Consider the following 27,438-nt stretch of genomic DNA (forward strand, 5'->3'; position numbering starts at 1 on the left):
AGAGCGCTTCAGCCCGATGGGACGCTTCTTTCTTTATTCCATGTTCCCTCCTCGGGGAGGCGGTGCGGAGCAACAGGACCCTTTACTCTCATTTCAAGTCTACCGTGGAAGAGCAGCTCTGTGTAAATTCTGTCATGAATCTGAGGAATATTACCTTTTTCTTAAATTTCTGAAACCAACACCAGACTTTTGACTTTTTTCTAAACAGAATTTTGACTTTAATCTTTGAATTCTGAGTAAAAAAAATAAAGTCATAATTCTAAGATTTCCTTCTCACTTATGTCTTTAATCTTCATGAGAAAAAGACAGGATTCTGGTAATCATTTCAGAAAGGGGTTTATAAGTTATGCTTGTACCATGATGTGTGGATACAGTTTGAGGTATAAAACATCGTGATCTGAATTTCTGTCTTTGTACACACTAAAAAATGTTGGGTTATTTTACTAACCCAATCGCTGGGTTATGAAATCGGTAACCCAATTTGGGCTATTATGATGCGTTTGGAGTTATTTATTGCAACTCATGTGTTGGGTTAAAGTCCATCAGACCCAACATAGATTTTTGAACTCAGCACATGGGTTGTTTTGAACACTGTTGGGTTGTCAACGGGTCCAAAGAAATTCAAAATAAATACTTTAAACATTGTTTACAAGTGCGTCATTGCATACTGTATTGTTTGCATGACCAAGTATAGATTGAATTTTAAAAGGCTTTGAAAATTAGCTGTTTACAAGATATGCATATTGTACTAATTTATCCATATATCAACATGGCCACACGGTGACACAGTGGTTAGCGCTCTTACCTCACAGCAAGATGGTCTTGGGTTCAAGTACTGGCCGGGGCTTGGGGCCTTTCTGTCAGGAGTTTGCATGTTCTACCCGTGTGTGTGTGTGGATTCCCTCTGGGTACCCCACCTTCCTCCCACAAATCAGAAGCATGCATGTCAGGTTAATTGGTCACCCTGAATTGCCTCCAGGTGTGAATGTGACTGAGCATGGTTGTTTGTCTGTATGTGTCAGCCCTGGCGACCTGTCCAGGGTGTGCCCTGCCCTCGCCCACAGCAGCTGGGATCGACTCCAGCCACCTGCGGCCCTGAAAAGGAAAAGCAGCATAGAAAATGGATGACTAAATATTTTTTGAAAGATTAAACCTATGTGTGTAGTTGAATTAACACGGAATTGTAGTTAATTTGACCCAGAATTTGGGCACATTCAACCAGTATATATGGTAAAATTGACCCAGGGCTGAAATTAATTTGATGCAATAGTTGGGTTAAAAATGAGCACAATATTCAACCCAATCATATGGTACAATCAACCCCAGACTAAAACTGATTTGACCCAATGATTGGATTAAATCTATGAACCCATCTGTTGGGCTAAAAAGACCAACCCGTTTTGTTGGGTAAAAGTAACTACTGTTGGGCTGGTCCAATATTGATTAACTGTTGGGTTAAAAAATAAACCAATTTGGGTTGTTTTTTACCATTCATTTTTTAGGGTGTAGAGCGATAGAATAAAGTGGAATAAATGATAACTGTCTCACCCAATTCCACAGTCTATAGTAGTTTCATTTACCCGTGTTTCATATTTGGTAATGCCATTTTACTTTCTGCCCTCTATAATGTATTACTGAACAATTGTGAATTGATGCATAAGTTCCATTTTGAAAGAAGGAACATGTTTGCTGACTGATCTGATGCAGGACAGTTTCTTTCAAAATGTGCTCCCATGCTCATTTTTACTGGATCCACATTAAATTATTTAAATTGTGCAACTCCAGTCAGAATTCTGACATTAATCTGATGAAGGACAAAGAATTTTAACTTAATTTCCAGAATACTTAGTATTTATTTGGGAGTCCTAAACCTGAACGCCATAAATCAATATTTTGTCTGAAATCTAAGAATTTAGTCGGAAAATTCAGACTCTTTTGGTTTGGGTCAGCAAAATTAGACATTAAAGTCATAATTTCTGGCTTATTCCTGAGAATTCAGAGAAAAAAAGTCATTTCCTCAGAATTGCAAGATTACATTTTTTGCAGTTGTACTATTTTATGAAAACATTTCGAATCACCTTCTGATATTTTCAAATACTTTGTGCTAAACCCTCGTTTCCACTCTTCCACCCTCAAGCCAACTGTGAGCTCTTTGACGCAGATCCCACTGGTGAGCCGCTGCGTTCAGAAGTTTAAAATAAGCAGCTGAACTATGACAACACTCCGTCTGAGTCAGGGGGAGGAACAGGGCCGAGGCTGGAGGGTGATTGAGGGGAGAGTCGATCCCGGCTCAGGCTGACGCCCACACACTTCAAAGTCCTGTTTCATTACTACCAGGCTGGTTTGGCTCAGATTTTCTTCTTCTGCCTCTGATAAATGTCAGACTTCACGCTGCACATCTAACAGACATGTATTATGAATGCACATAACTGCAAAATGACACAAAGTTAAAAGATAAATGTCTCTGTTCATACTGATGTATCATAAAATGTACATGAGTTTATTGTTCCATCTTTATAGGAGTTACTTGTTTTGGGAAAATCCCAACACTACTTCTCACTGTTTTTCTGCATAATCGTCCAGAATAATCTTTATATCTGCACCGAAATATTAGGCAGACGTTGGAGCTTTTGTTACCTTGCTGGCTAGACGCCTCATTATACTGAAGTGGTAGTCTCCCGTTCCTTCCTCACACTCTGTATGGATCAAGGACGTTTTTTACTGTAAGATGGAGAGGATCAGGTGCCCGTTAAAAGGTTCTCTTGCTAAATGTAACAAAAGATGGAGCCTTTTTATTTAAAACATGTTGAAGAATTGGTGTTAGCTGCTGTTCCAGACTGACTGTATTACTGAGTGTCCCTGACTGTGTGTATGGTTCCCATCTGCCTTAGCTATTAATGGTTTAATTTCTTTATTCATTCTGTCTACACTGTGTGCATTTATATTTCACTCAGTGAGAGTGTGTATTTGTTTTTGGTTTTTGTTTTATTTTATTTTATTTATGCTTTTATTTTGGCTGATGTTCCCACATTTTACACAATATTGATTTTTGAAATTTCACTTAATACGCAAACTCGAGCCAAATAAGGAAAAACTGTGAGGCCTAATTATGTTTTCTTTAAGATTTATGGAGGGGAATGTTGCTTCAGGTGTTTCCATGTGGGATATTCATTGTCATACTATGCCATTTTCTATAAGACATTATCCTGTACAGGGTAACCATGATCGGGGGCAGGTACACCTGGACAGGTCACAGTCCGTCACAGGACAAACACAGAGACAGGCAAACACACAATCACATTCAATCTCGGGGCAATTTAGGGTCCCAGACTAAGCTCACATGCCTGTTTCCGGACTGTGGGTGGAAACTAAGGCACACGGGGAGAACATGCAAACTCCACACAGAACCCTCTCACAGAGAGGTGAGGGAGCTAACCACCGCGCGACAGTGACAAATCTGTGAGATAAAAATATTACAAACAATTCTGCAACAAAATCATTCTATTCTATTCTATTCTATTCTATTCTATTCTATTCTATTCTATTCTATTCTATTCTATTGTTGCAGTGACAGATGGTGTTGCGACTCTCTTCGGGTCTTTACGGCATTACGGGGGCGACAGATCGCGTTGCGACTCTCTCCGGGTCTTTACGGCAGCTGCCGTCTCCCTCCCCCACACCGCGGGCTCCGCTCAGCTCTTCGCCGGTGATTGGTCGCACGAGCCGGAGCCATTTGGCGCAGTTTTGAGCTACGTTCGCTGACAAAGGGCGTCTTATTATTTATTTATCGTCGGGTTTTTAAAACACATTTCGCCACCGAACCTCACAATGAGCGCCATCAACGTGAAGAAGCTGAAAGTAAACGAGCTCAAGGACGAGCTGAAGAAGCGGAATCTGTCGGACAAGGGGCTGAAGGCCGAGCTCATGGACCGCCTGCAGGCCGCCCTGGACGAGGAGGCCCTGGTCCCGAGCTCCCCGCTCGACCAGGACCAGGACGCCGGCGAGGACGAAGGGTTCGGCCAGGCCGGCGACCAGGAGGGCGACCAGGAGGGCATGGGCGAGGAAGAAGAGGGCGACGAGCCGGTGGAGGAGAGCATGGAGGCCAACGAGGAGGAAGAGGAAGAGGAGCCGGAGAATGAGGGCGACGGCAATGGCGTTGACGAGGAGATGGGTGAGGGAGAAGAAGAGGAGGAGGAGGAGGACGACGAGATGGACCCCATGCTGAAGGGAGATGTGGACGACATGGAGAAAATTGACGCAGAGGACGGTGAGCCCGGAGACCAGGCTGCTGAGGGTGAGTGCAGCGGGCTGCTTCTGGAGGAATGTGGCTGGTTTGGATGGACTGTGGCGGCTGGGTGTTTTTTTGCTCGGTGGGAACAGTTTTGAATCCGCGTCCATGTTGGAGAGCCAGACAGTGACCTCACTAGCAGGCTAGCCAGCGTTAGCTTCACTCCAGCAGCTAGCACCGGGCTCCACCTAGCTTAATCTAAAATCTCCCCGTTTCTGATTAGCCAGCTCAGCTCGTGCGTTTCTAGTCTAGCCGTCGGACGTCTTTAGCTGCCAGCACCAGGCGTGTAGGTGAAGTTTAGGGCCGAGCTTTCGGTTTCGTGTTAGCCTGTTAGCTCGCCCAGCTAGCCTCGTTTCCTTTGTGTCTGTGGTGCAGCCGGTTAGCTAATGCGGAGGTTCCCCGGTTAATGGTTAACTCTGCCGGTGTGCTTGTTACCTGATTTTCCCGTAGTAGGAAATCCTCACTTGGTTCTCATTCAGACTGACGATTGCATTTGTCTGCTTAGACCAGGGGTGTCAAACATAAGATTCGTGGGCGAAAGCCGGTCCTTCAGAGGCTCCCAATCCGGCCCACCAAACCAATAAGTATATGGTAGAAATCTCAAAGAAATCATTAGTATAATTTTTTTAGATTCTTGAACACAACACTGATACTCAAGCTGAGATAACTGGTGCTGCCATCAAAGCTAGCCGTGATACCAGGATGAGATTGAAAACCTTCAGCAGTCACAGGACTTTTCTGCACATCTCATTGTAACTTGCACAAGAAGGTGTCATTAAAATAGCTTTTTTTTTATTGAGATAATCGTCACATCTGGTAGTAATTGTTTGGTTATGGGAAAACAATGATATTTTTAAAAATAAATGCACTCTGCACCACTTTAAAAAAAAAAAAACTTGAAAGTTTGAATTTATGTTGTTATGACACTATTCAACACACTCAAGGTGAAATTGGGCTGAACTGAGATGTTTGACACCTTTGGTTTAAGCAACTCTTTATTTGTTAAATGGTGGTGTATTTATAATTATCTGAAGTTAAGATTGAACCGTGCGATACTTCTTAATAAAACCGACATTTGTTGTACATTTTAGCCCAGGTGCGTGACCTCAATCTGAGGTCAGGAACCTCTAATTTAGCCAACCTGCAGCTGTACGGAAGGCGTAGTCTGCGTTGATCTAACACGTGGTTAAGTCTGTTCCTGGTTTGACTAGAGTTATTCCGATGGATGGAGCTAGGAACGTAGTGATTACTGTTAATGTAAGCTAGGTGGGAAAGGGTTAGTCAGGGGCTAGATAGGACTCCCTGCATGTTGCTTTGACCCACTTTTCCCTTCAGTAAACAGATCAAACATCAGTATATCGTCAGCCCTTTAATTCGGGGTTAATCACACTTTACTTTTCAGAGACTTGTTTTCACCAGCCCCAGCAGACACTGTCCACAAGGTTCATTTGGGCCAGCTTCTACTGTAATTACTACCTGGTCTTTAGAGCTGTTTCCATTTCTGCAGTATGACTGTATTTGTTGTAAGTGTAACTATTGAGGTGTTGCCTCTCAGTAACAGTAATATTGATGATTATGGTCGACACAATGTAACTAATGAACGGGCTTCGTGGGGCCAGACCCCCACTGCCAGTCCGACCTCTCTCTCTCTCACAAAAAGGAGCACCTCATTCTATATCTTTGTTCTATTTTCAAAGGAGATGCGGACAAAGACACGAATGCTGATCAGAAGAATAAGAAGGGTGTTAAGAGACGCCGGGAGGAACATGGAAGGGGCTACTTTGAATTTATTGAAGAGAACAAATACAGCTGGTAAGGATGGGACAGAGCAAAATGGCCTTCAGCATCCCTGAAACGCCATCCATAGCTTTGTTGGACTGTATTGGCTTTAAGCGCCAATGCACATATCTAGCAAGAGGAGAACCCTCTTATTTTTAATCATTATACTATTTCCTAATAACATGACTTTCACACACACACACACACACACACATGTTTGGAGGGTCTTCCCTGCCGTTTGAAAGAGCCTTACCATTTTACCTTGAACCTTTTTACAGTGCCCACTCACACTGTGTCTCTAATGGACTGCAATTCTGTAGCAGAAGTGCATCTATCAAGTCTCTATGAACTGTCACATATGTTCCTCATGCCACTTATTGTTTTGGAGAGCCCGTTGTGTCCTCGAGGTGAATCGAGGCTGCTCAAGGAACCCAGACGAAAAGTAGCAGATGTGCACTCTTGAATGGAAGGAGGGTGGATGTGGGGGGGAGAGGATAGCGAGGAGGCGTGGGAGGAGGAGGGGGTGTAGCACATGAGGGTGTGGAACGTCCACGGAGGAGCTCGCTATTGGCCGTCCCATCGTTTTGCCTCGCAGTGGTGTATTTTTATTTTTTTAACTTTTGTTATTATTTTTTTCCCCTTTTCTTTTCTTTTTTTTTTTTTTCTTTTCACTGGTTGTATGATGTCAAGATGCTATTTCTGTCCCATGTTTCACGTTGCGTGTCTGTGTTATCACGGCGTGAGAGTGCGGATGTGTGCATTTGCAAGGCTCCTTCTCTACTCTGCAAGGGTGGCATCATGCATGGTGTGCGTGTGTGGGTGTTTGTGAGAGTGTGTGTACATGTAAAGACTTCTTGGTCAGTGTTTTGTTTTCATCGCGCTGTCGACACCAAGGAAGGATCAACGGGCTGATTCCCCCGCCACCCCTGTGGTTTTATCATTTTTGAGGGACGTCTGGGACTTTTCACTAACGATCAGGGCGCCAAAACTCCTGGAGCACAATCGAGCTACTGTTTTTTGTTTTGTTTTGTTTTTTTCCTCCTTCCCCAAAATCATTTTTTTGTGCTTTTTAAAGATGTAATTCAGTACGAAAATCTTGGTCCACATGTTTTTGTAGAGCTTGAATCTACGTTTTGTGAAATCGGCGCTCTGGACAGCCACCTCACGTCTCCCCTCAAGCAGCTAATTCTACACCACTCAAGGTCATTCGGGGGCAAATACAGAGACATGTTCTTGGAATTGAAGAGTTGCTGATTTTGTCAGTCATAAAAATGGGCTCGTGAGCTCCTAATCTGGTGAACAATCAAGTGAATAATTCCTCCTCTGGATCGCCAAATGAAACATGTGAAAGTTCCTTAAGTCACGCTACAGAATCACTTAAGTTCTCGAGCAGCTCAACACGATGACAGCTTGTTCTGTGTCGTAACTCCGGCGTGACCTTCTCCTCTAGACTCCCACACATGCTAAGTTAAATATAAGCTGACCCCCTGCTACCGGGCCTGACCCCCCCACAGCAGTCTTGGAGACACAGACGCAGTCCTGTGAAAGGGGAGCTGTACCTGCTCTCAGGCCGGCGGACAGCCCGGCATGCTCAAGGCTAAAGTTGGAGCTGTTTTCTGTCTCTGTATCTTCCATGTTGTAGATTTCGCTGGATGTCACGAGGTAAGTGCCGTCTGCCACGGCCTCAATTACAAATGCCAAATGTTTGCAGGCTGGTTTTTTTCCACCTCACTGGTTTTATTTATTTTTATTTCCCCCCTAGTCTGTCTCTCCACTTCTTTCACCCCCTGATGTTTTTCAGCAAGTCGTGCCCTCAGCATCTGTTTGCAGCCACGTTGAGGCCTGAATCCTCTGACTGATTTGTTGCCGTTTCTTTTCAGGGCCTTTAAGTCTCCAGTGCCCCCGTTGGAGGAGGAAGATGAAGAGTTTGATGATACAAAAGTCTGTCTGGACACCTGTGAGTTGTGATTTCTGAGATCCACAGAAGTACGCAGACATAACAGTTTACATTGAAAATAAAACTTCTTTTTTCCTTTCTTTCCTCAGACAACTGTGACCTGCACTTTAAAGTGTCACGGGACCGTTACAGCGCCTCTTCTCTCACAATGGAGAGTTTTGCTTACCTGTGGTCTGGAGGAAAGGCCACCTACGGGGTGAACAAAGGCAAAGCCTGCTTCGAGATGAAGGTACACGAACAGAGCCGCCGAGTTGCGTTAGCGGCTCGGTGAGCGACGCCGATAGTTCTGAGTGGGAGCTTCAGCCTGGCGTGTGGTTTATCTGTCTGCAGATCACAGAAAAGATTCCAGTCAAGCACATTTCAGGCAAAAACATGGAGATCCACGACGTCCAGGTGGGCTGGTCCCTGGCAACCAACGCACTGCTGCTCGGTCAGTTCCCGCCACGCCACCATGTTTAGAGAAAAGTCATGTAAACAAACTGTTTTGGAGTTATTTGAGCTACTGTTAATCTTCATCTGATTGGACATTTCTACTGAATGTTGGAGCAAAAGACACGTTGCAGCATCAATTAATGAATGTGATGTTCCATCACATGTTTTATATGAAGAGTAAAGAATATTAATGTGAAAATAGTTCAAAGTTAGAAGAATATGCTTCAAGTGTGGAGCAGTTGAGTTGTGCTGCATGTTTGGGTCAAACCGCATGGTGTGAAAGAGTGCAGAGCTCCCTCTAGTGGTCTGTACGCCACTCAACAACGGCACTGTTTTTTTATTTCTCTGAATGTGCAGGAGAGGAGGAGCACTCCTACGCTTACTCCGGGAAGGGAAAGAAGACGACCAACTGCGTGACAGAAGACTTTGGAGAGACGTATGAAGAGAACGACGTCATCTGCTGCCTTATTGTGAGGCTCTTTTCTCATCGTTGGCCCGAATTCAGACCTGAGCGTCATAATGAAAGTAGTTCGTAATTGCTCACCACTGATAGGAGTTGTTGAATTTTCTAACTGTTCTCCTCCCATGGTGTCGTTGATGTTCTGCCAGGACTTCGAGGGAGACGAGGTGGTGCTCTCCTTCTCCAAGAACGGCGGCGAGCCCGCCGTCGCCTTCCAGGTCAGCAAGAGCAGCCTGAACGACCAGGCGCTCTTCCCCCACGTCATCTGCCACAACTGCGCCGTGGAGTTCAACTTCGGCCAGATGGAGACGCCGTACTTCCCCCAGCCGCAGGGCTACACCTTCCTGCAGCTGATCCCCGTGGACGAGCGAGTCCGCGGCCTCAAAGGGCCGCAGACCAAGTCCGACTGCGAGGTGAGTCCGAGCCCGAGAACCGGGCTGGTTCCTCAGGTGGGAGTTCTGCCTCGCACGCAGATTTAAAGCCGGTCTGGTGTTGTGCAGATCATTGTGGTGGTGGGCCTGCCGGGCTCGGGGAAGACCACCTGGGTGAAGAACCACGTGCAGGAGAACCCCGGGAAGTACTACATCCTGGGCAGCGACACCATCGTCGACAAGATGATGGTCGGTACCGAGAGCTGCGCTCAGGAAACTGGAAATTCCACTCGTCTCATTTGACATCACTAAATATTTCTGTCATACATTTGATGTAGATCAACAGCCTGAAGCGTCAGTCGAAGGACATCACCAAGCTGACCGCCATTTCCCAGCGTGCACCGCTCTTCCTGGGAAAGTTCATTGAGATCGCTGCTCGCAAGAAGAGGAACTACATCCTGGATCATGTATGCGACTTTTTCCTATCGGTCACGTCTCAGATGAATCTTCAGTTCAGGTTTTTAACTCGGAACCGTGTCTCTGTTCAGACCAACCTGTCCGGCCCGGGCCAGAAGAGGAAGATGTGCCTTTTCGCAGGCTTCCAGCGCAAAGCTGTGATCGTCTGCCCCTCGGAGGACGACTACAAGGAGCGAGTGCAGAAGAAGGTGGAGAGCGACGGCAAGGAAGTGCCTGAACACGCCGTGCTCAAAATGAAAGGTGAGGGAGAAGCGCCGCTCGGGGGGTTCGGGCTCCCTCCGTCTGTCCGTCTCTGACGGTCTCCCTGTTCGCCAGGTTTCTACTCGCTGCCGGAGGTGGGCGACAGCTTCGACGAGGTCATCTACGCCGAGCTGCAGAAGGACGACGCCGCCAAGCTGCTGGAGCAGTACAAGGAGGAGAGCAAGTCGGCCCTGCCCGCCGAGAAGAAGCCCAACCAGGGCAGCACCACCCCCAAGCGGGGCGGCGGCCCGCGGGGGGGCGGCCGCGGCGGGAAGAACCAGTTCGGCCGCGGCGGCGGGCCCGGCCAGAGAGGCGGCGTCCGCGGAGGCTTCCAGAACAGAGGCAACTTCCGGGGAGGCAGAGTGCATGCTGGGGCCAAGAGCAGCTGGGGTGAGTGTCATTCCGCCACGTTGTTTTTTTCAAAGTAAAAGCCTAAGCGATGTAGGTGATTCCGAACGCTCCGTCCCTGCAGCTCCGGGCCCCCGCGGCGGCTTCAGCCGGCCCCCCCGCGGCTTCCTGCCCCCGCCGGCCTTCAGGGGAGGCTTCCCCAACCGCGGCAACTTCAACCGGGGCGGCGGCCCCATGCCCAGCCTGGGCGGCTCCCCCAGAGGGGGGCCCATGAGGGGCAACATGGGGGTCCCCAGAGGAATGCCCATGAACAGGGGCGGCCCCATGAACCGCGGCAACATGAGCCGAGGCGGCGGCGGCGGCGGCGGCAACATGAGCCGCGGCGGCAACAGAGGACATCCCAACCAGGTCAGACACGAGCCGCCGGGAACACAAACGCACGCCCACAGCGCTTCCTGGAAGACCTGTCCTCACGTGTGTGTGTGTTTTCCCGCCTCCACAGTTCCAGCAGAGAGGCGGCGGCCGCGGCAACTTCGGCAACAAGAACGGCAACTTCGGCAACAACAGGAACAGCGGCAACTTCGGCAACAGGAACGGCATGGACAAGGCTCAGGCCTTCAACCAGAGCTGGCAGCAAGGGGTGGGTGCTTCCCCCGGCTGGGCTGTAGTGTTGTTGTTGTTGTTGTTGTTGTGTGACGGTGTCTCACCCCGCTTGTGTCTCACCCCCACAGTTCTGGAACCAGAAGCCCTGGAGCCAGCAGTACCAACCCGGGTATTACTGAGACGCTCGTTCTAATGGACTGGTGGCCGACTCTGAGATCCACCGCTAGCCACGGAACATCTCCCATCGCCCTCCTGCCGTTGTCACCCTTCTTTTTTTTTTTTTCTTTAACTCCCGCCGACTGACGAGACTGAAGCGACAACATTCCACCGGAGAGCCGAGCGAGCGAGCGAGCGAGCGGCGCCGAGCGCTCTCCATCAACAGGCATGCACAGCGTGGCCTCAGTCTCATCCCTCTGGTTTTGCTTCCGTTGTACATTTCCTGATATTCCACCACTTTTAACCATGCTTTTAAGAGAATCTAGTGTTTGTTATTTGAGGAACCAGGAATCTTTTTTCTTTCCCCCCCCGTTTGGCAGATATTAAGAGAATCTTTTTTTTGTTCAGGGTTGTGTTTTGTCTGTGCCGTGAGTTTAGTTTTTTTTTTTTCTTTGGCTTTTTTTATATGACAAATTGTAAATAGTTTTTCTTGTTTTCTTTGCTCAGTTTTCAAAGTGTAAGAAACCGTATTGGCGAGGCCGGTCGACGGGACGTTGGTTTGTCTCTGGCAACGCAGCAAAGATACCACAGCGAGTGTAAACCTGTCTTTTTGTTCCTGTGCGGCCCCGGCAGCGCGCATCCCTCTGCAGACTTTTAATAATACTCATCATACTTCAAGCAATCGGTTGGGCAAATCCATTTTCAGGCCGCGGGTCTCCACACAACGCTAACGTTTCCCGCTCTTCTCCTGAGACGACATGAATTCATGCAGAAAGTTGAACAGCAGCATGTGTTCGTAACGGCCCGTCTTTGATCGAAACATACAATCAAACATGAAGTGTCCAGTTAAGGTTCTGACAGGAAAACAATCTCCGTCTCGTCCTTCACAATCTGCTCCTCTGTTCAGGTCACTTTTCCGTCACTACTTGGCAAGGGTCCCATTCAGTTCCCTCAGGAAGGAAAACACGTCTCACACAGTCAGACGGGGTCGTCGGGTCAAAGATCCACCGGGATGAGCCTGTTCAGACCCTGGAGGAGTCACAGGCCGACGCTAAACTCCGAGTCTTCACCTCCTGGGTTGCTGTAAATAAAGCTGTGGAGCTCCGCTCGGTATTGTAGCAATTTAGCAGAAAGATGAGTAGAATGCTCCGTTTGCTCGCAGCTTTAGGCTAAAGAACCACACTACCAGCCTGACCTGTTCACCGAATAAATCATAGAACTTGCAGAACTCATCGACTCGTAGGTCTCTTTGTTACAGAACGCCAAAGAAGTGGTGTAGAAGAAGTGTCATGTTTGGAACAAAGCATTTCACCAAGGTGAAGTTTAGAATCCATCAGTTTGAAGAGAGTTCTCCAGGCCCTGAGAAATGTTAGCGATCTGTGTTCAGACCAAGACGACAGTAGAACCTTCCTACCGATCTGATGGCGTCTGGCGCAGCGGCTCCTGAACCTCGGCTGGACGGCGAGCCGAGCCTCGCCAGGCGTTAGTCTTCCTTGACGTGTTCGGACAGGGAGGGGTGGAGAGGCAGAGCGCCCAGCAGGATGGGAGCAGGCTGGATGTTTTCCCGGTCTCGTCTCTGCTGACCGTTGGCGTTGGACGTGCCGGAGCTGGGATCGTGTTTTATCTTTGCCTTTGGAAAGCCGCTGGGTAATCTTCCCTGTACGTTATTCTCGAAGGTTCTGAGGAAGCTCTTCCGTTATTTGCTTCACCAAACGAGCACGGCTCCTTCTTCCAAACCCTCACTTCGCGCTACCACACGCTACCGGCTGGCCTCTGTCCTCGCCATCTAGTTTTTTACTTTTCCAGAACGCTCAGATTACTGCGCTGACTCGGCTTCATTTTCTAAACCTTCCCTAAATTAGTTTTTTTTTTTTCTTCCCCTAAACGGTTCCTTTAGTGCGAGAAGCTTCTGAGAGAAAACCTTTTCTACACCCGTGTTGATTTAATCTTGACGGTTCAGCACAAACGGAAGGCGGGTGGCTCATCTTCACCAGCAGACATTAACAAAGGGCTACACAGCATCGCTCCATCGCCTCCACACCCCCACCTTCACCCCCACCCCGACCCCCCCCAGTGTGAAGAGCGGGCGTCTGTCTGTGTGGCCCCGGCAATAAGCCCCCGCCGGCGAGCGGCAGCCGTCCTCCGTTCTCCTGCGAGCGATGAACCTGTGTACATACATACCTGCTGCGGACGCCACCGCCTGAACCGTGCACGAATGTCCCCCCCCCCCCCAAAGTTCTTTGACCGAGTAATCGATGTGTTGTGATTAAGGACGTATTAGTTTGCCCGCGTACTGCTGTGTGATCCTATTTAAATGTCCGGAGAGGTTATTATTATTATTATTATTATTGTTAATGTACTGGAGACATACATGAAGCAGAATGCAGAGCTTTGGAGCTGACAATACAACAGACACTATATTTTTATGGCTTTGTGTTGCAGGTTGTATATCAGGTCTTTTATTATTAAACCAACAGTTGCGAAATCTTTCGAGAGTTTTGGAGATTTTTTTTTCTTTTTTTTTTTTTTTTTTTTCTTTTTTTGTCTTTTCTATCGGACGGTTTTTAATTTTGTGTTTGAAATGTGGGGATTGTTTTGTTTTCTGTCTGGATTAAAGTCGAAGAAGCTTGACGAATGAGCGACTGGATGCTGTGGTTTGTTGAGGACCTTCAGGTCCGATCTGGGTTTGACGTCCTGACTCCAGATCTTCCTCTGCTGCCCACAAATAGCATTTTATATTGAGGAGGCTGAGAGGACTCAAGAGTGTACTAAGTCTCTCTCTTGGTCTCTTATTTCGCTAAGTAAATCTAGAAATAAGCTTGTCTGACATGTTGAAGGCTGAAACAAGAGTCTGAATTGGGTTCGTTTTCACAGCCTCTGCACTACGTTCCAAATTATTATGCAAATTGCATGTAAGTGTCATAAAGATTAAATTTTGTGTTTTTCAGTTAAACTCATGGGTGGTATTGTGTCTCGGGGCTCTTTGGATCACTGAAATCAATCTCATACGCCTGTGATGATTAGTTGGCCAGGTTAGCCCAGTTAAAGGAAAACCTAAGCAGACCACCGTTTTCAAGCAATAAGGGAAAGAAAGAGGATCTCACTGCCGCTGAAAAGCCTGGAATAGTTGAAAGCCTTGGACAAGGTATGAAAACCTTCGATATTTCACAAAAACTTAAGCGCGACCATCGGACTATTGAGAGACTTGTGGCTGATTCAGAGCGCACACGGGTTCGTGCAGATAAAGGCTAAATGAGGAAGGTTTCTGCCAGACAAATACATCCGATTGAGAGAGCAGCTGCTGAAATGACTTCTGCAGAGTACGCTGAGTTTCTGACTGACCGCTTTCTTCCATGGTACAAAAAGAAGAACCGTGCTTTCCGAAACAAAATCATCTTCATGCACGACAATGGACCATCTCATGCTGCGAGGAACACCTCTGCTTCATCGGCTGCTACGGGCGTTAGAGGAGGGAAACTCATGGCGTGGCCCCCGTCCTCCCCTGACCTCAGTCCTACTGACAATCTCTGGAGCATCCTCAAGCAAAACGTCTATGAGGGCGGGAGACAGTTCACATCCAGACAGCAGCTCTGGGACGCTGCTCTGACATCCTGCAAAGAAATTCAAGCAGAAACTCCATAAACTCACAAGTTCAGTGGACGCAAGAATCGTGAAGCTGCTATCAAATAAGGGGTCCTATATTAAAATAACTTGACCCGCTATGTTTTTGATTGAAATAGCTTTTGATTTCAGTAAATATGACCTCCAACTGATGTAAATTTACAAACCAGAAAATGTCTTGAAACTCTGTTGTGCATTTGGAACAGTGCATTTTCAGTTTTTTATTTTTGAAAAAATACTGTTTTCATTGGGAGGTTTGTTCGGTAACATTTGGATTAAATTTTGACAGTTAATGACTCGAAAATTTATGCTGATTGATATTTTCATCAACTATTTTGGAAAATCAGACAAAAAATATCATTTGCATAATAATTTGGAGCGCAGTGTACTCTACCCAAGAGTGATAACAGCAGCACAGCCCATGTTGCTAATTCATTTCTAAACATCTCGAATAATTGTTTGTAATTATCCTGGTATAGATGTGCTGCTTGTTAACTTTATAACCAGATACCAGACCGATCTGTAAAGTTTTTCATAAACATATAAAACTGAAACATCCATTTCTTCCTCAGCCCCACATTAATGTTGTGCGAACTATAAAAAAGAAAAGAGACATAAAAACTAATGGGAGAATTAAATGAAGACCAGCTGCTTTGTAATGTGTAGAGAATATTACACAAAAAAAAGAAAAAAAAAACTGAATGTGAATTCTAGAACCAGATAAAGAAATGCATTATTTCATATAATCAATAAAACACAAACAGGTGAACTTTCAGACTGACGCAACAGGACTGGTCTGAGCTTTACAGCCTCTGGGGTCGGTTTTAGAGCCGGGAGAGGTTCTGTAGTCTTCAGTGCTTCTGTCCAAACCGAGCTCAACCCGCAGTGTGGCGCCGGGACGGCTCGCCAACATGGAGGCACCGTCCTGACGGCGGAGCACGGCGGAGGCATCATCACGGGCTGGGGCTGACGTCAGACCCCTAAACGGAGCAGGAAGCGCCGCCGGGTTTAACGGAGCTCCAGCGAATGCTAAGATCTGAACAAATATTGAGATTAACACAGATTTTCCTCCGTTTCTATGGCGACGGAGCCGGAGCGCTTTTCAAATATCGCCTTCTCAGTGGCTTCGAGCGGCGTTGGCGTGTAAACGGACGCTTGAGTCTCTTCAGTCCTCACATTACATCAAGACCAGGAGAGAGACGCTAAAGGTCGAAGGTTGACCTTTTGACCTTTTCGCTGTATCGTGGGGTTTTGATGGTTTCTCGCCGCTCACTGCTGGAGTCCAGCGATGAGGATTGCCCCCCCCCCCTCCCAGACAGACACACAGCCGCCGGCCTCGGGCCTCGACAGGACCCCCCACGCAGACAGCAAACGCCACGTCCGGGGCTGCCCGGCGTAAACGCCCGCGCTAACCGGCTTAGAGCGGGTCGACCCCGCGCTGCTCTGTATGCGGCCTCGTAGCTGCGGCCTTCCGCAAACGCCGCGCCGCCGCCGCCGGCAGGCCTTCATAAGCCGCTGGGCAAATAATTTGCTGTTCCTCGCGGCTTCCCGCCAGCGTCAACGGCGAGGCGAAAGACAAAAGCCGCATGTGAATGTGATCGTGCATGTGAATGGAGGCGGGCCAGGGGAGAGGAGGGAGGAGAGCGGGAGCGCTAAGTGAAAGTAAATATTTTATTTACCGATCAGGCATTCAAGTCGTTAACATTTACAGCACCTCAAGCACGCAGTGAGTGACTGCAGCACATTTTAATTAAAAAAAAATATCAGAATGTACAATATTTACAGAAGTGCTCGTGTGTGGGGAACCTCAGAAATGTCCATTTAAATAGAAAGTACTGTTTGAATCCCGGAAACACGCCGGCTGTGTGTGTTTCCAGGATCGCCGCGGCTTCACGCCAGGGAGACGTTGTCCAGCGTGCAGGCGCACTTCTCCACGATCATGTTGGGGAACTCGGCCACCTCGATCTCCGTGTGGTCGCCCTTCTTCACCAGGTACATGATGGGCAGCGGCGCGCTCTCCGACACCGTGCAGCGCCGCTCGCCGTAGCCGAAGTCGTGCCGCGGCTGCTTGCAGGCCCCGGTGCACCGGTAGGCCTGGTAGCCCGGCGGCTCGATGACCCAGTACTGCGTCCAGCTGAGCGAGCGGAAGTCCACGAAGTGCTCCTCCCTGCAGCAGGCGTCTTTGTTCCAGTCGCAGTCGCCGCGAGAGCTGAGGAGGGAGACGAGGAGTTCAGCTTCAAGTCTTCTAAAAAGTTACTTTTATTCTGATTTCCACTTATAAATACAAATCCATGAAATAAATCTGTTTTCATTTTAGAAAATAATAGTTGGAACATTCAGAAAAGAGATGATTTTACTGACATAATTCAAAATATGGGAATAACAAGTTAGATCTTCAAAAGGTCAAGAAGCACCTTGCAGGTCTTACTTTTTCCTAATCATAGTCTTTATCTTTTATTTTAGTATTTCAAAAAAGTGAAAGACAAAAATTACTGTAAAAAAACAAACTGAACACATCTAATCTTTTCATACATCAGTCTGGTTTTAATTGATTGATGATTAAATAATCAACTCTGCCAGGTAAAATCTGATCATATCAAAACAAAAAAAAAGGGTGCCACATTTCTCCATCGTGCGTAAAGGAGTGAAGTGGCGTCCCTGTGGCTCTCCTCACGCACTCCGTCCCTAATTGTCACACGGATACAATATCCTGTATATCAAACGCTGGCGCCCTTACCCGTACTCCTCCAGGTCGAGTGTGTAGAGGACGAGCTCGGGCGTCCCGGAGGTGTCGTTGCTCGCCTGCTCCTGGGTGGTAAAGCGGACACTCTTGGCCATCTCTGCCGCGTAGCTGCCGGGTCTCTCGCCCTCGATCCACACCTCCAGGTGCATAGGAGTGCTCCTCCGCGTCTTGGACCAATAGTGCACCGCCTGGGTCACATCAAAGCTCTTCCAGCCGGTCTCGCGAATCGGGACCAACCTGTGAAACGAGATGATTAATTGAAATGGGATTTTCTTCTTCGGCCACCACTGAGCGCGTCCGCATAATCCGCTTTGATCAGGCGGAATTCAATTTGTCTCCAGACGCGGGTCCTTACCGCGAGTCCACCAGAGAGGTCCTGTTGGAGGCCTCGTCCAGCCAGTAGATGCTGACCCTGGCGTTGTTGACCGGCCGGTGGTTCCTCCTCTCCGAGGCGAAGCGCTTGCTCTGGGACGCCTGCTGGAAGAGCTTCAGCTCCGCCATGGTCACCTCGCTGTTGTTCGGGATCCTCTCGTCCATGTCGAACACGACGCGCAGCCGGGTGGTGTCTGAGTACACATACTCCCCGGGGATATCTGAAGGAACGGGCATTTAGAGCACTTTACTCGTGTGTGTCTTTCAACTCGATCAGATTTGATTTCCGCGTCAAAGAATTCGGTGCGTAAAAATCATGGCGTGACCATTACGCACGGAAATGACTCTTTATCCGAGCTCACATTTGCTCCAAGCGATACGATCCCATGTGTATTGTCACTTTTGTGTTTTTTTCAAGAAAGGTTTAGGATGGGAAGCTTACCTGCGTTGCCAGGAATTCCCCTCAGGATGCCCGCCAGGCTGGGCAGAGATCTCCGTTTCCTGCTGTGATGCGTCTTCAGCATGGACAAGTACTTGTTTTGGATGTGCGCCGGAACCACCAGGCTCTCCAAATCCCTTTTCTGGATCTTGGGAAGCTCATCCAGGCCGAGCTTTTGCAGAAGCGCTTCCTTCACGTCCCGATAGGCAGAAGCCCCGGCGAATCCACAGAGAGCGGCGCACAGGATGCAGGCGCGGAGGAAATCCATGAGGGAGAGCTGGAGTGTAGTGACAGACAGACAGCAGCAGCGCAGCAGCACAGAGACACGCGGAGATGCACAGCCTCTCTCATCTGGGCCCCCCCTTATATTGTTGCGTCCCTCCCAGCCGTTCGCACTTTGTCGATGGGGGCAGGGACCCTTATCAGAACAAAGGTGCGACAATGCAGCCCCATCCCGAACAGGATATCTAAGTGGCCATACTTCAAACAGCAACAATTAGACCCGAGCGGCGTTGGCATTGTGGAGGTGTAATTTCACCCTAACTTCTCTAAAGACGTGTTTTTGAAGTTTGTGTGTTGCAGCATTTGCTGCCAGAATGAGGATTCTGCGGGGAGAAATCTGCTCCGATGGGCTGAATCCATAGTGTATTAGAGCCTGGTGGAGAGGAACGAACATTTTCTGGAAATTACTGAAGAAAAAAAACTTTTCTTTCTCCATAAGATCATTTTTTAAGTCAGTTTGCTCTTAATGTTGTGTGTGCTTGAAAACGTTCACAGAATCCCTGACTCCTTTTAACCAACTTCAGTGTTGATGTTGAGAATTTGGTGCGTAAAATCAACTTTTAGCGCATGGCGTCACATTTACGCACGGAAATGATGCAATTCCATGTAGAGGAATTATGTCTGTAGATCTCCAAATGTCCTGTCGGTACTACAACAACCTGTTGATTTGGTATAATGATAATTAATCAGATTACATGGTCAGATTAACTAGTGTCAGTCCCAAAGTATCCAAATGAGTAAGTTTACCTTTTTGTATTGAAGTTAAGTTGCTCAAATATGTGAACAAACTATTTAAAAGATATAATCTAACTTTGTTTTGATTTTATTTAAGTTAAATTGAAGTTTTATTTATGGTTTTAAGCTTCATTTTCTACAATGTAGAAATAAACTCTTTCACTTCATTGATGACTTTCAGGTTGAATTGACCTAACTATATATATGTGCAGACTGCTTAAAGAGAGATATGGAAGATATGTTGATGTTATGTGAAAGTTACCCTGAATATATTAAGATAAACAAAATGTTTATTGTGGAAAATGGTCAGTTTTCTATCAGACTGACGTAAAATTTCAAGTCAAGTTTGACTTTTAGTTAATTATTTTATGACTGTATCCCAAACCCTGTGGATTAAACGTCAAGGCTGCTCAAGTCAAAGTCTTGTTTAAAGTCAAAAGTGGTCAAATAAATGTAAATATCTGCTTTCTGCCGGCGTCTCGGCCGAAGCTGAGCCTGGTGTGATTTATGAAGACAGACAGCGTCGAACAGACTGACTGTCTCCTCTTTGAGCGAGGCTCTCCTCCAACTGTGTGTCCTGCACCGCTACACATGTGTCCCAGACAGACAGCTCCTCTCCGGCCCGTGAACCTCCAGTGCCCTCTTCACCGGTGCACCCTCACACACACTCACACACACACACTGGGACGTGTGCATTCCACTTGGCGATGTCAGGCCTGCAGCTGTGGCAGCAGTCTGTCACTCACTGCCCTCATGTCTGTCTGAGTGGCTGAAAAAAAAAGCCAAGTTTTGTCCACTTTGGTACAAGTGTGTAACAAACAGGCCCAGTGGGGGGGAGGCGGAGGGGCGGAGGGGGGGGAGTTTGGGGGGTCGTCGAGCGAAGGTTTCAAGCCAGGAGGAGGAGGAGGGACGAGAGGATTAGATGTTTATTCGAAACTCTGTCACCCATTCTGGGCCCACTCCAGAAGATTAAAATTATTAGTCAAACAGACAGTTAATCCGGGGGCCCCGAGCCGGGGGGGGGGGGCCGGCCCGGATGTGGATTGGGGCAGGCTCTTCACAGGTTGGTGATTATCTGATTCCATTGTGAGGATTTGCCTTGCCTTTTTTGTCACACAAACATTAGAAGTGGGGAGCTCTCGCTGGCTGCGCTGCAGGGCCCGGCCCGGGGTTGTGTATTGGGCCGTGTTTGCTTTGAGATGTCAGACAGACTGAAGGGGCACACAGGAAGAGCAAATGACAGATGACTGCCAGACCCTCGCTCCGCAGCCAGCCACAGCAAATTAATACAAACTGCTGCCGTCCACCTGCGGTACGGAGACGCCAGGGCGAGGGTTAGATACTGCTAAACACCTTTAACTCAGCAATGCTCAGGCTGTGACCCAGTTTCTCTGCCTCTGAGGTTCTTCCTGGTTGGAATAAACTATGTTTCATGTGTTTTCCAGATTTGTTTCATTGCAGAGTTAATGGGAGTTCAGTCACTTCAGCTAAAATCAACACTTTTCACAGCAGCGATCCATCAGTTTACTTTCTTTAGTTTTTGTGCTGAAAACTAAAAACTGAAAAAGGACATGTTGTCTGCCACTTCACATTGCTGTGAGACCTTCCTCTCAGCTGGCTGCAGGTCTGAAAGACAAAAGATTTGATTGTTTAAGCAGAAAAACACCAGAGCACTGGAAAAAATATCACTTTGACCAATAAATGCACTGAAAAGTATGAATGGATGTAGTTTTGTGTAAAACATCACAAACATACTGAATCAAGATGCTTCAATTCACACGAAGAAATGAAGCATCTTGCATGAAAAACTTGGAATGTTTGAGTATGTTTAGAGTTCTGAGGATGCAAGACAAGGGGAAGTTGTTTAGAAACTAAAGTTGGTTGTAGAAGTCTGAACATACAGCCTCCTCCTCCTCCTCCTCCTCCTCCTCCTCCTCCTCCTCAGGATCTTCATCCTCTCTTCATCTGCCCACAGAGCTGGCAGCCATCTTCCCTGTGCACAGGCCACACACTCATCCCACAAATGCCTGTTTTCTAGTGGGAACAGAAGTATTCTCAAGGCTCGTCTCTCCCAGTCGCCTCATCGTTTAATCAAATGAGGGAATTGAATTTGCTTTGGACAAGAGGCGGAGGTGTCCACTCAGTCCTGAGACTCATTGTTCATCCTCGCTGAAGGTTAATTAACGGTGACACTCTTCACAAATTAAGCCCTTGATCAGCTGAGAAAGTGTGTAGTGGAGAGAGTCTGACCACAGAAAGCCCCTGAAACCTTAGACTCAGTTCCCTGATCCTCTCTGCACGTGCTCAGTGCAGCCGTCAGTCCTCAGCGAGGAGCCGTGAACAGCATGAGTGGCTGGTAGTTTCCCCTCATGGTACGAGCTACTGTCTGGGTTGGGCTAAAGTAACCATGCTCTGAGATCATTTTAACGAACACAGTTTGGTTTGATTAACATGATAAAAGTCTAGTTTCATCCTAGAGTCTGGCTCACTTAAAATAACTACAGTCTGAGTCAGTTACAGGAACCAGAGTCTGGTCATAATTAGGTCTAAGTTAGTTATGATAATTCAAACCCAGTTAGCCGACCTCAACACTGCTCCAGCTGTTCTTGGCCCGAAGCTCTGGAACTCTCTTCCTCTGGATTTAAAGTCTATCACTGCACTTAATGTTTTTAAATGTCATCTGAAAACGCACCTTTTTCATTTAGCGTTTGATGTTTAGCCCCTTTTAGTACTTTGTGTCTTAAAGTGTTTTTACTTATTTATTTTGTTTTACTCTGTTAAGCGCCTTGTGCTCCGTTTGGCAGTTGGAAGGCGCTTTAGAAATAAAATTTGATTGATTTGATTGATTGAGTGGAAAGTCTTCAGGTAAAAAGCTATTTGAAGCCTGCAGACTCATTTTAAACCACTGGTGAAGAGTGTTCTCATTGGCACATCTGGTTGACCGTTCTGTTAACATGTCTGTGAGATTCTGTCTCATTCATCACGTTTCAGACAAGCTTTACTTGGGAAATAATGCATTTCCTGATTTTTTTTAATTTTTTTTAATTTTATATTTAACCCTTAACCAGGTTAATTAATTGGAAATTGGTTCTCTTTTGTGTGTGTGTGTTTTGCAACAACAGCTCATCTATTTCACATTTGAGCATTTTCCATTTTTCAGTCAATGGTAAACTTATGCATGGCAATCTGTAACTGGATTGTGGAGTAAAGGCCGAGTCTGATCAGATTCATCTCCCCGCAGGACCCAAACTGGTCTATCAAGTCCTCTGGTGCAGACATGCAAATTCCAGGAGCATCTATTGTCCAGTCCAGTCAAAGATCGGAGCAGGAGCTCCCCCTCGCTCCCTTTCTCCCTCACATTACCAGCACTAATTCGGATAAATTAAGAAGCTCCATTGTGTGTGTGGTTTCCCAGTCTTCCCTCCTTCCCATACCAGCCAGAGCCCCCGAGGCCAGTTCAAAGCCTCATCTGATGGTCCGAGGTGAGATTTCTTTTCAATCAAAGGCCATCGTCCCTCTACAATCAACAACTCAGGTGTTAATTAACATCAAGCCATTTGCATTCAAAAGCGGTTCAGTTTATAGGTCATTGCCTTCCATTTGGGGAACAGGGTCTTCTCTCTTTCAGACCCCCGCCAGGTCTCTTCCCCCTGTGCTTTGCAGGATCTGGTAGCATAGCCTCCAGCAAGTCAATATTGAGTTTCTGTTGGTGGTCAGACTGCCTCATTATGCACATGGCGGCTGCTGTGGGCCACTTCCTGTCCTGCTCTCCAGCCTTATCTCAACATCAAATATTTGGGCTGAATGGAGCTCTACTTTGCACTTTAATGGCTGCTCTGCTCTTCTGCCTGTCTCTGTCTGCACATTGTGCTTCATGTTTGATGCAGCTCGTCCACAATCAGCATCGAGCAGTCTGCGCCAGAACCGCGCGTTTCCCGCGGTTCCGGCGCGGGAAACGCGCGGTTCTGACGTTACCCGCCAAATGGACCAGCACCGAGTTAACTAACACCGGGAGACTTTGATGACCATGTGGGAGGATCAATGAATGAAAGTCATCGATGACAGACAGAATTTCACAATAATATGTGTTTCTGTAAAAAAAAAAATGAAGAACTCAAAAAATAAATAAATGAAAACCTGGATTCTGCACCTGACGAAACTCTGTACAAAATCATGAAAAAACACCAGTATAGAAACCGAACAGAAGAGAGCAGCACTGACTTATTTATTATGTATTTTAGAGGATGTAGGAAGACTTTTCTCGCAGCAGATGGCGCTGTGGTAACACTGCAGGAGCAGACAGAGGCCGTAAAGAGGCTCTTTTCAAATATTCATGAGATCAGATTAAAAAAAGTTGTTATATTTATTCAACCTGTTTTTTCTTTCCCTGGCAGAGGATCCACACACATTTCAAATAACAATAATGAAGTTGGTAACGCCACCGACAACATGATTTTTTCAAAATACTGACAAAAAAGAAAAAAAAATGCACTAAATTGGTGATTTTATCAAGACACATTGTTTTTTTCCTTCTTTTTCTCATCAGATCTGAAGAATTGTCATGTTGGTAACTGGTGTCATTTGTTTTAAAAGTTCAAAATCAACAAAATATTTTAAAAACCCTGCTTAATCTCACCACTTAATAATAATAATAATAATAATAATAATAATAATAATAATAATAATAATAATAATAATAATAATAATAATAACAATAATAATGAGTAAAAGTGTTTACCTAAGTTGCAACAGAATACTAAACTTTATAGAATAAACGTCAACAGATTACTATACTGTATGAAACACAAATGTAACGTTTGTAAAATAAAGTAAATACAGTACAAAAAGACACTTGGGTTCAGTTGTTCAGATGACAGTGTGTACCATACAGATGTGCTACAGCTAGCTTGTACACACTTGAACAGTCTGACATGTGAGTGTGTGTAATAAAGTGCGTGTGTGTCTTAAGGTGCGTGGTGTGTGTAGGTCCAGGTCCAGGCTCGGTTATTGCTTAACCGACACCCTTCTCATATATTCAATCCTTAAATCTGAATGTTATCATTATAATAAATATTAACTATATCAGATAAATTGAAATGTTATGATTGTGATGTGTTGTAGTAGTATTATTATCTATATTAGCTATTTATTAATTTAGCCTTTATATTTGTCACTGACAGAATACTAACACACATTTAACAATAATAAAGTTAATAACACCACTATTAACAACAATAATAGTATTTATCTGAAATTTTTCCCTCCACAGTGTGTTTTAATGTGTCATATTTACACAGAACTTCCATCCGTGAGATTATCATTACTGATGATGAACGTCTTTCTTATCTTTATGAGCAGCTTTTAATCAGAATGGTGTTTCATAACTCTTCAGTAATCTACGTCATAAATCATTATCGTGATAAAAAGAGGAAAGTCGTGAATACAGGGAGCGGTGTGAGGACGGCGTGTGGTAATCTCTGTCATTAGAGCCTCGTCGCTGCTGCCGCTGCTGCTGCTCTGATTAACCTGATTACGCCCCGGCGGCAGCTGACGGACCACCGCGGGTCGCAGAGCCGTCGGCCTCACGTCTGATCCCCGGCGCTGTCAAAGGTCACCGCACTGAGAAGCCCATTGTGGGCCGTGCCGGTTAACCATTAAACCCGGCCGGCGCGATAAGCATCTCCACACAACCGAGACTGCCAGACACACTCGGAACACCTTTTCTTCACTCGCTGGAAAATAAACATAATGAATGATTATTTCAATATATCAATGATAAATGCTGAGATGTTTCATTTCCCTTAGTAACGACATGAAAACTCGTGCATGCGTGTGTGACCTCTGCTTCATGATGCAAGAGACAGTTTTATTTCCTGTTGATTTTCTCTGTGATCATCACTTCTATACACACACACACCACGCACACCACCTCGTGCTCGTCTCCTGAGGTCCAGTGGCTGAGCGAGTCGTTAATCATTAGCGGATGTACTTTGAGCGGCGATAAGTGCTCCAGAAGATGAGGCCTTTCGAAGGAAGGATTGATAGGTTCAGAGTTCACCGCCACAGCGCTGCCGATACCGCGTCGGGCCGCCGAGCGCCTGAGCCTCTGTCTTCACACTGAGGAGGTGGTTCAATTCCCCCTCATGCAGATAATGCAATCAGTTGCTCAACGTGTGTCTCACAGTGGTCTCTGACTCACCATGGACGCTCCTTGATGAAGGGACGTTCTTCTCACAAATGTTAGAATTGAGTAAATCATATAAATTAAACTTTTGACAAACCAGCAGTTCATTTCAACGTTTCTTCAAGATATGGAAATAAGTCGTCCAAGGTATCGAACATTAGAAACTGATCACGGTTAGCAGGTGTTTTACATGTGTCTTCTAATAGAAAGTTAAGAAATTCACTTGATAATGTTCACACACCTGTAATATTGTGGTATTTCAGTCAGGATTCATTGACTACTGAAGATCCATGAGGAGGAAGATGCTCTATCATCTCCATGTTGGCTCTTTGAGAAAGAGTGAGCTGAGTGAGAGACAGAGGAGTTAAACCGAAGCAAAACATTATTTATTTAGAAATACCGTACAATCTCATGTTTCAGTCATTGCTCTCTGTGCTACAATTAAAGCAGTCAATTATTCACTTTAAGAAATCATTCTTGTTGGAGGTCAAGCTGTGGAAGGTTAATAATACATAGTCATTTTAGATGAATGCATTAAATTTCCAGCAATAATAGATATTATTGAGCACTGTTGCATTCCTAGTTTGAAACATAAGTTAAAAAAATAACAGTATTTAACTCAGAAACCTTTTATTTTTTGCTGAATTACACAGGTTAAGTGACTTCAATAGTTATCCTTGTATCCTTGTATAAATATCAGACAGACACCTGCTAAACTTAATTATCTTTGTTGGGACAATACTTTTTAATGATATAAAAATACACTGCAAATAATAATATTAAACGACTCATAACTTCAAGCTGCCGAAGCATAATTGCACTACTAAGACCAACAGAATGGTATTGACATTTCAGTTTGTATGAACACAAAATGTAAAGTTTGAACACGTTTGGTAAACTCAGGCATTTTTTTATCGTGAAGTGTAAAGATGGTTTAAAAGATCTGTTTCCATCACAACTGCTGGATGACACATGAAGCCTTTAAAATCAAATTAAACACTAAGGGATGATTTGAAGGCATTTTGTTTCCAGTGCACATGCAAACATTAAGGGTTTTCTTTTTATTTCTTTCACTTATTGCAATATTTTTTTCACTGAGATGAGATGACTTCAGCTGTGTTTGCTTGAATATATTAGGGACATAAAAGGAGATCAAGAGTTATAGAGACATGCATGTTCATAAAGTGTGGCACTGGTGTGATCCTGGCCTTATGCTGCAGAATTGTTCTTTGGGCATAACTTTTATTTGATTCGTAAAATGTGAACATGTGCAAACTTATGCGTGTTACATTACTGCACCAAACAGGGCAGCTGCCTGTGGCTGAACGTGTGAACGTGTGGCTCTACCGTGCAGTGTTTGGATGTGTCAGTGTGAGTCTCTGCAGCAGCAGTGATGTGATCACTGGTTATCTGGACAGCTGTGTAAACTTAGTGTAATGCGGCAGAAAAACAGTCCTACTCTGCACCGACAGACGGCCCACACTTTCCATTCATAATACTGACGGGCCGCCGCCGCCGCACGGCCCGGTCCCCTCCACCAGGACCCCTCCGCACAGCAGATGCGACGCCGGGCGCCATGATGATGATCTGGGATTTTGCCTGCAGCGAGCGAACCAGAGATGCTAACAGCACGGGAATGATGGGCTGCGGGCTGTGAAGAACCCTATGGACGAACGGAAGCAAAGATGGCGGCTTTTAGGATTCAGAAGTTGCTAAATCATTATTTATAGGTAAGACGTGTGAGACTGCGGTGTTGCTGTTAACGTAAATACAATTAAGAAAAAAACACACATTTTCTAATTCGGTGTGAGAGAGCCGAGGCGTGAGGTAAGCGCTCAGTCATAGTTTATAGCCTTCCCACAATCCAGTGCGGCGTTCGCAGACAGCGCTGTCTAGTGGGTCATCTCCGCGGCAGGCTGCTGGTAGCTTGACTGTGCAAAGACGGCGTAGA

At 46.1% G+C, this 27,438-nt stretch overlaps 2 protein-coding genes across 3 annotated transcripts; one reads left to right on the top strand and one right to left on the bottom strand.

Annotated features, from left to right (window-relative positions):
- The first annotated feature begins 3,679 nt into the window (after positions 1-3,679).
- Positions 3,680-11,244, top strand: hnrnpub (heterogeneous nuclear ribonucleoprotein Ub). Of its 2 annotated transcripts, none has more exons than XM_030109829.1 (14): positions 3,680-4,267; positions 5,986-6,100; positions 7,948-8,024; positions 8,114-8,253; positions 8,355-8,454; positions 8,814-8,926; positions 9,066-9,329; positions 9,417-9,536; positions 9,626-9,754; positions 9,836-10,004; positions 10,080-10,394; positions 10,477-10,760; positions 10,855-10,992; positions 11,084-11,244. In XM_030109829.1, the coding sequence occupies exons 1-14, from the start codon at positions 3,829-3,831 to the stop codon at positions 11,132-11,134; spliced, it is 2,454 nt and encodes an 817-aa protein (XP_029965689.1). In that variant the 5' UTR covers positions 3,680-3,828; the 3' UTR covers positions 11,135-11,244. The 2 variants fall into 2 exon arrangements, with proteins under 2 accessions (XP_029965689.1, XP_029965688.1); XM_030109828.1 differs by having other exon boundaries at positions 3,681-4,294.
- A 5,378-nt stretch (positions 11,245-16,622) lies between these two features.
- Positions 16,623-18,554, bottom strand: lft1 (lefty1). The gene is made up of 4 exons (XM_030110520.1): positions 18,290-18,554; positions 17,831-18,068; positions 17,470-17,712; positions 16,623-16,941 (listed from the first exon to the last, which is right to left on the bottom strand). The coding sequence occupies exons 1-4, from the start codon at positions 18,552-18,554 to the stop codon at positions 16,623-16,625; spliced, it is 1,065 nt and encodes a 354-aa protein (XP_029966380.1).
- Between the last annotated feature and the right edge of the window lie 8,884 nt (positions 18,555-27,438).

This window comes from Salarias fasciatus, chromosome 15 (assembly GCF_902148845.1).
Source record: "Salarias fasciatus chromosome 15, fSalaFa1.1, whole genome shotgun sequence".
NCBI classification, from domain to species: Eukaryota; Metazoa; Chordata; class Actinopteri; order Blenniiformes; family Blenniidae; genus Salarias; species Salarias fasciatus.

Coding starts and splice junctions, on each gene's coding strand:
- hnrnpub (XM_030109828.1), top strand. CDS start 3,829: ATGAGCGCCATCAACGTGAAGAAGCTGAAAGTAAACGAGCTCAAGGAC. Junction 8,455..8,813: donor AACCAACGCACTGCTGCTCG/GTCAGTTCCCGC, acceptor CTGAATGTGCAG/GAGAGGAGGAGCACTCCTAC. Junction 10,993..11,083: donor ACCAGAGCTGGCAGCAAGGG/GTGGGTGCTTCC, acceptor TCACCCCCACAG/TTCTGGAACCAGAAGCCCTG.
- lft1 (XM_030110520.1), bottom strand. CDS start 18,554: ATGGATTTCCTCCGCGCCTGCATCCTGTGCGCCGCTCTCTGTGGATTC. Junction 18,069..18,289: donor GGGAATTCCTGGCAACGCAG/GTAAGCTTCCCA, acceptor CCGTTCCTTCAG/ATATCCCCGGGGAGTATGTG. Junction 17,713..17,830: donor ACCTCTCTGGTGGACTCGCG/GTAAGGACCCGC, acceptor CTCGTTTCACAG/GTTGGTCCCGATTCGCGAGA.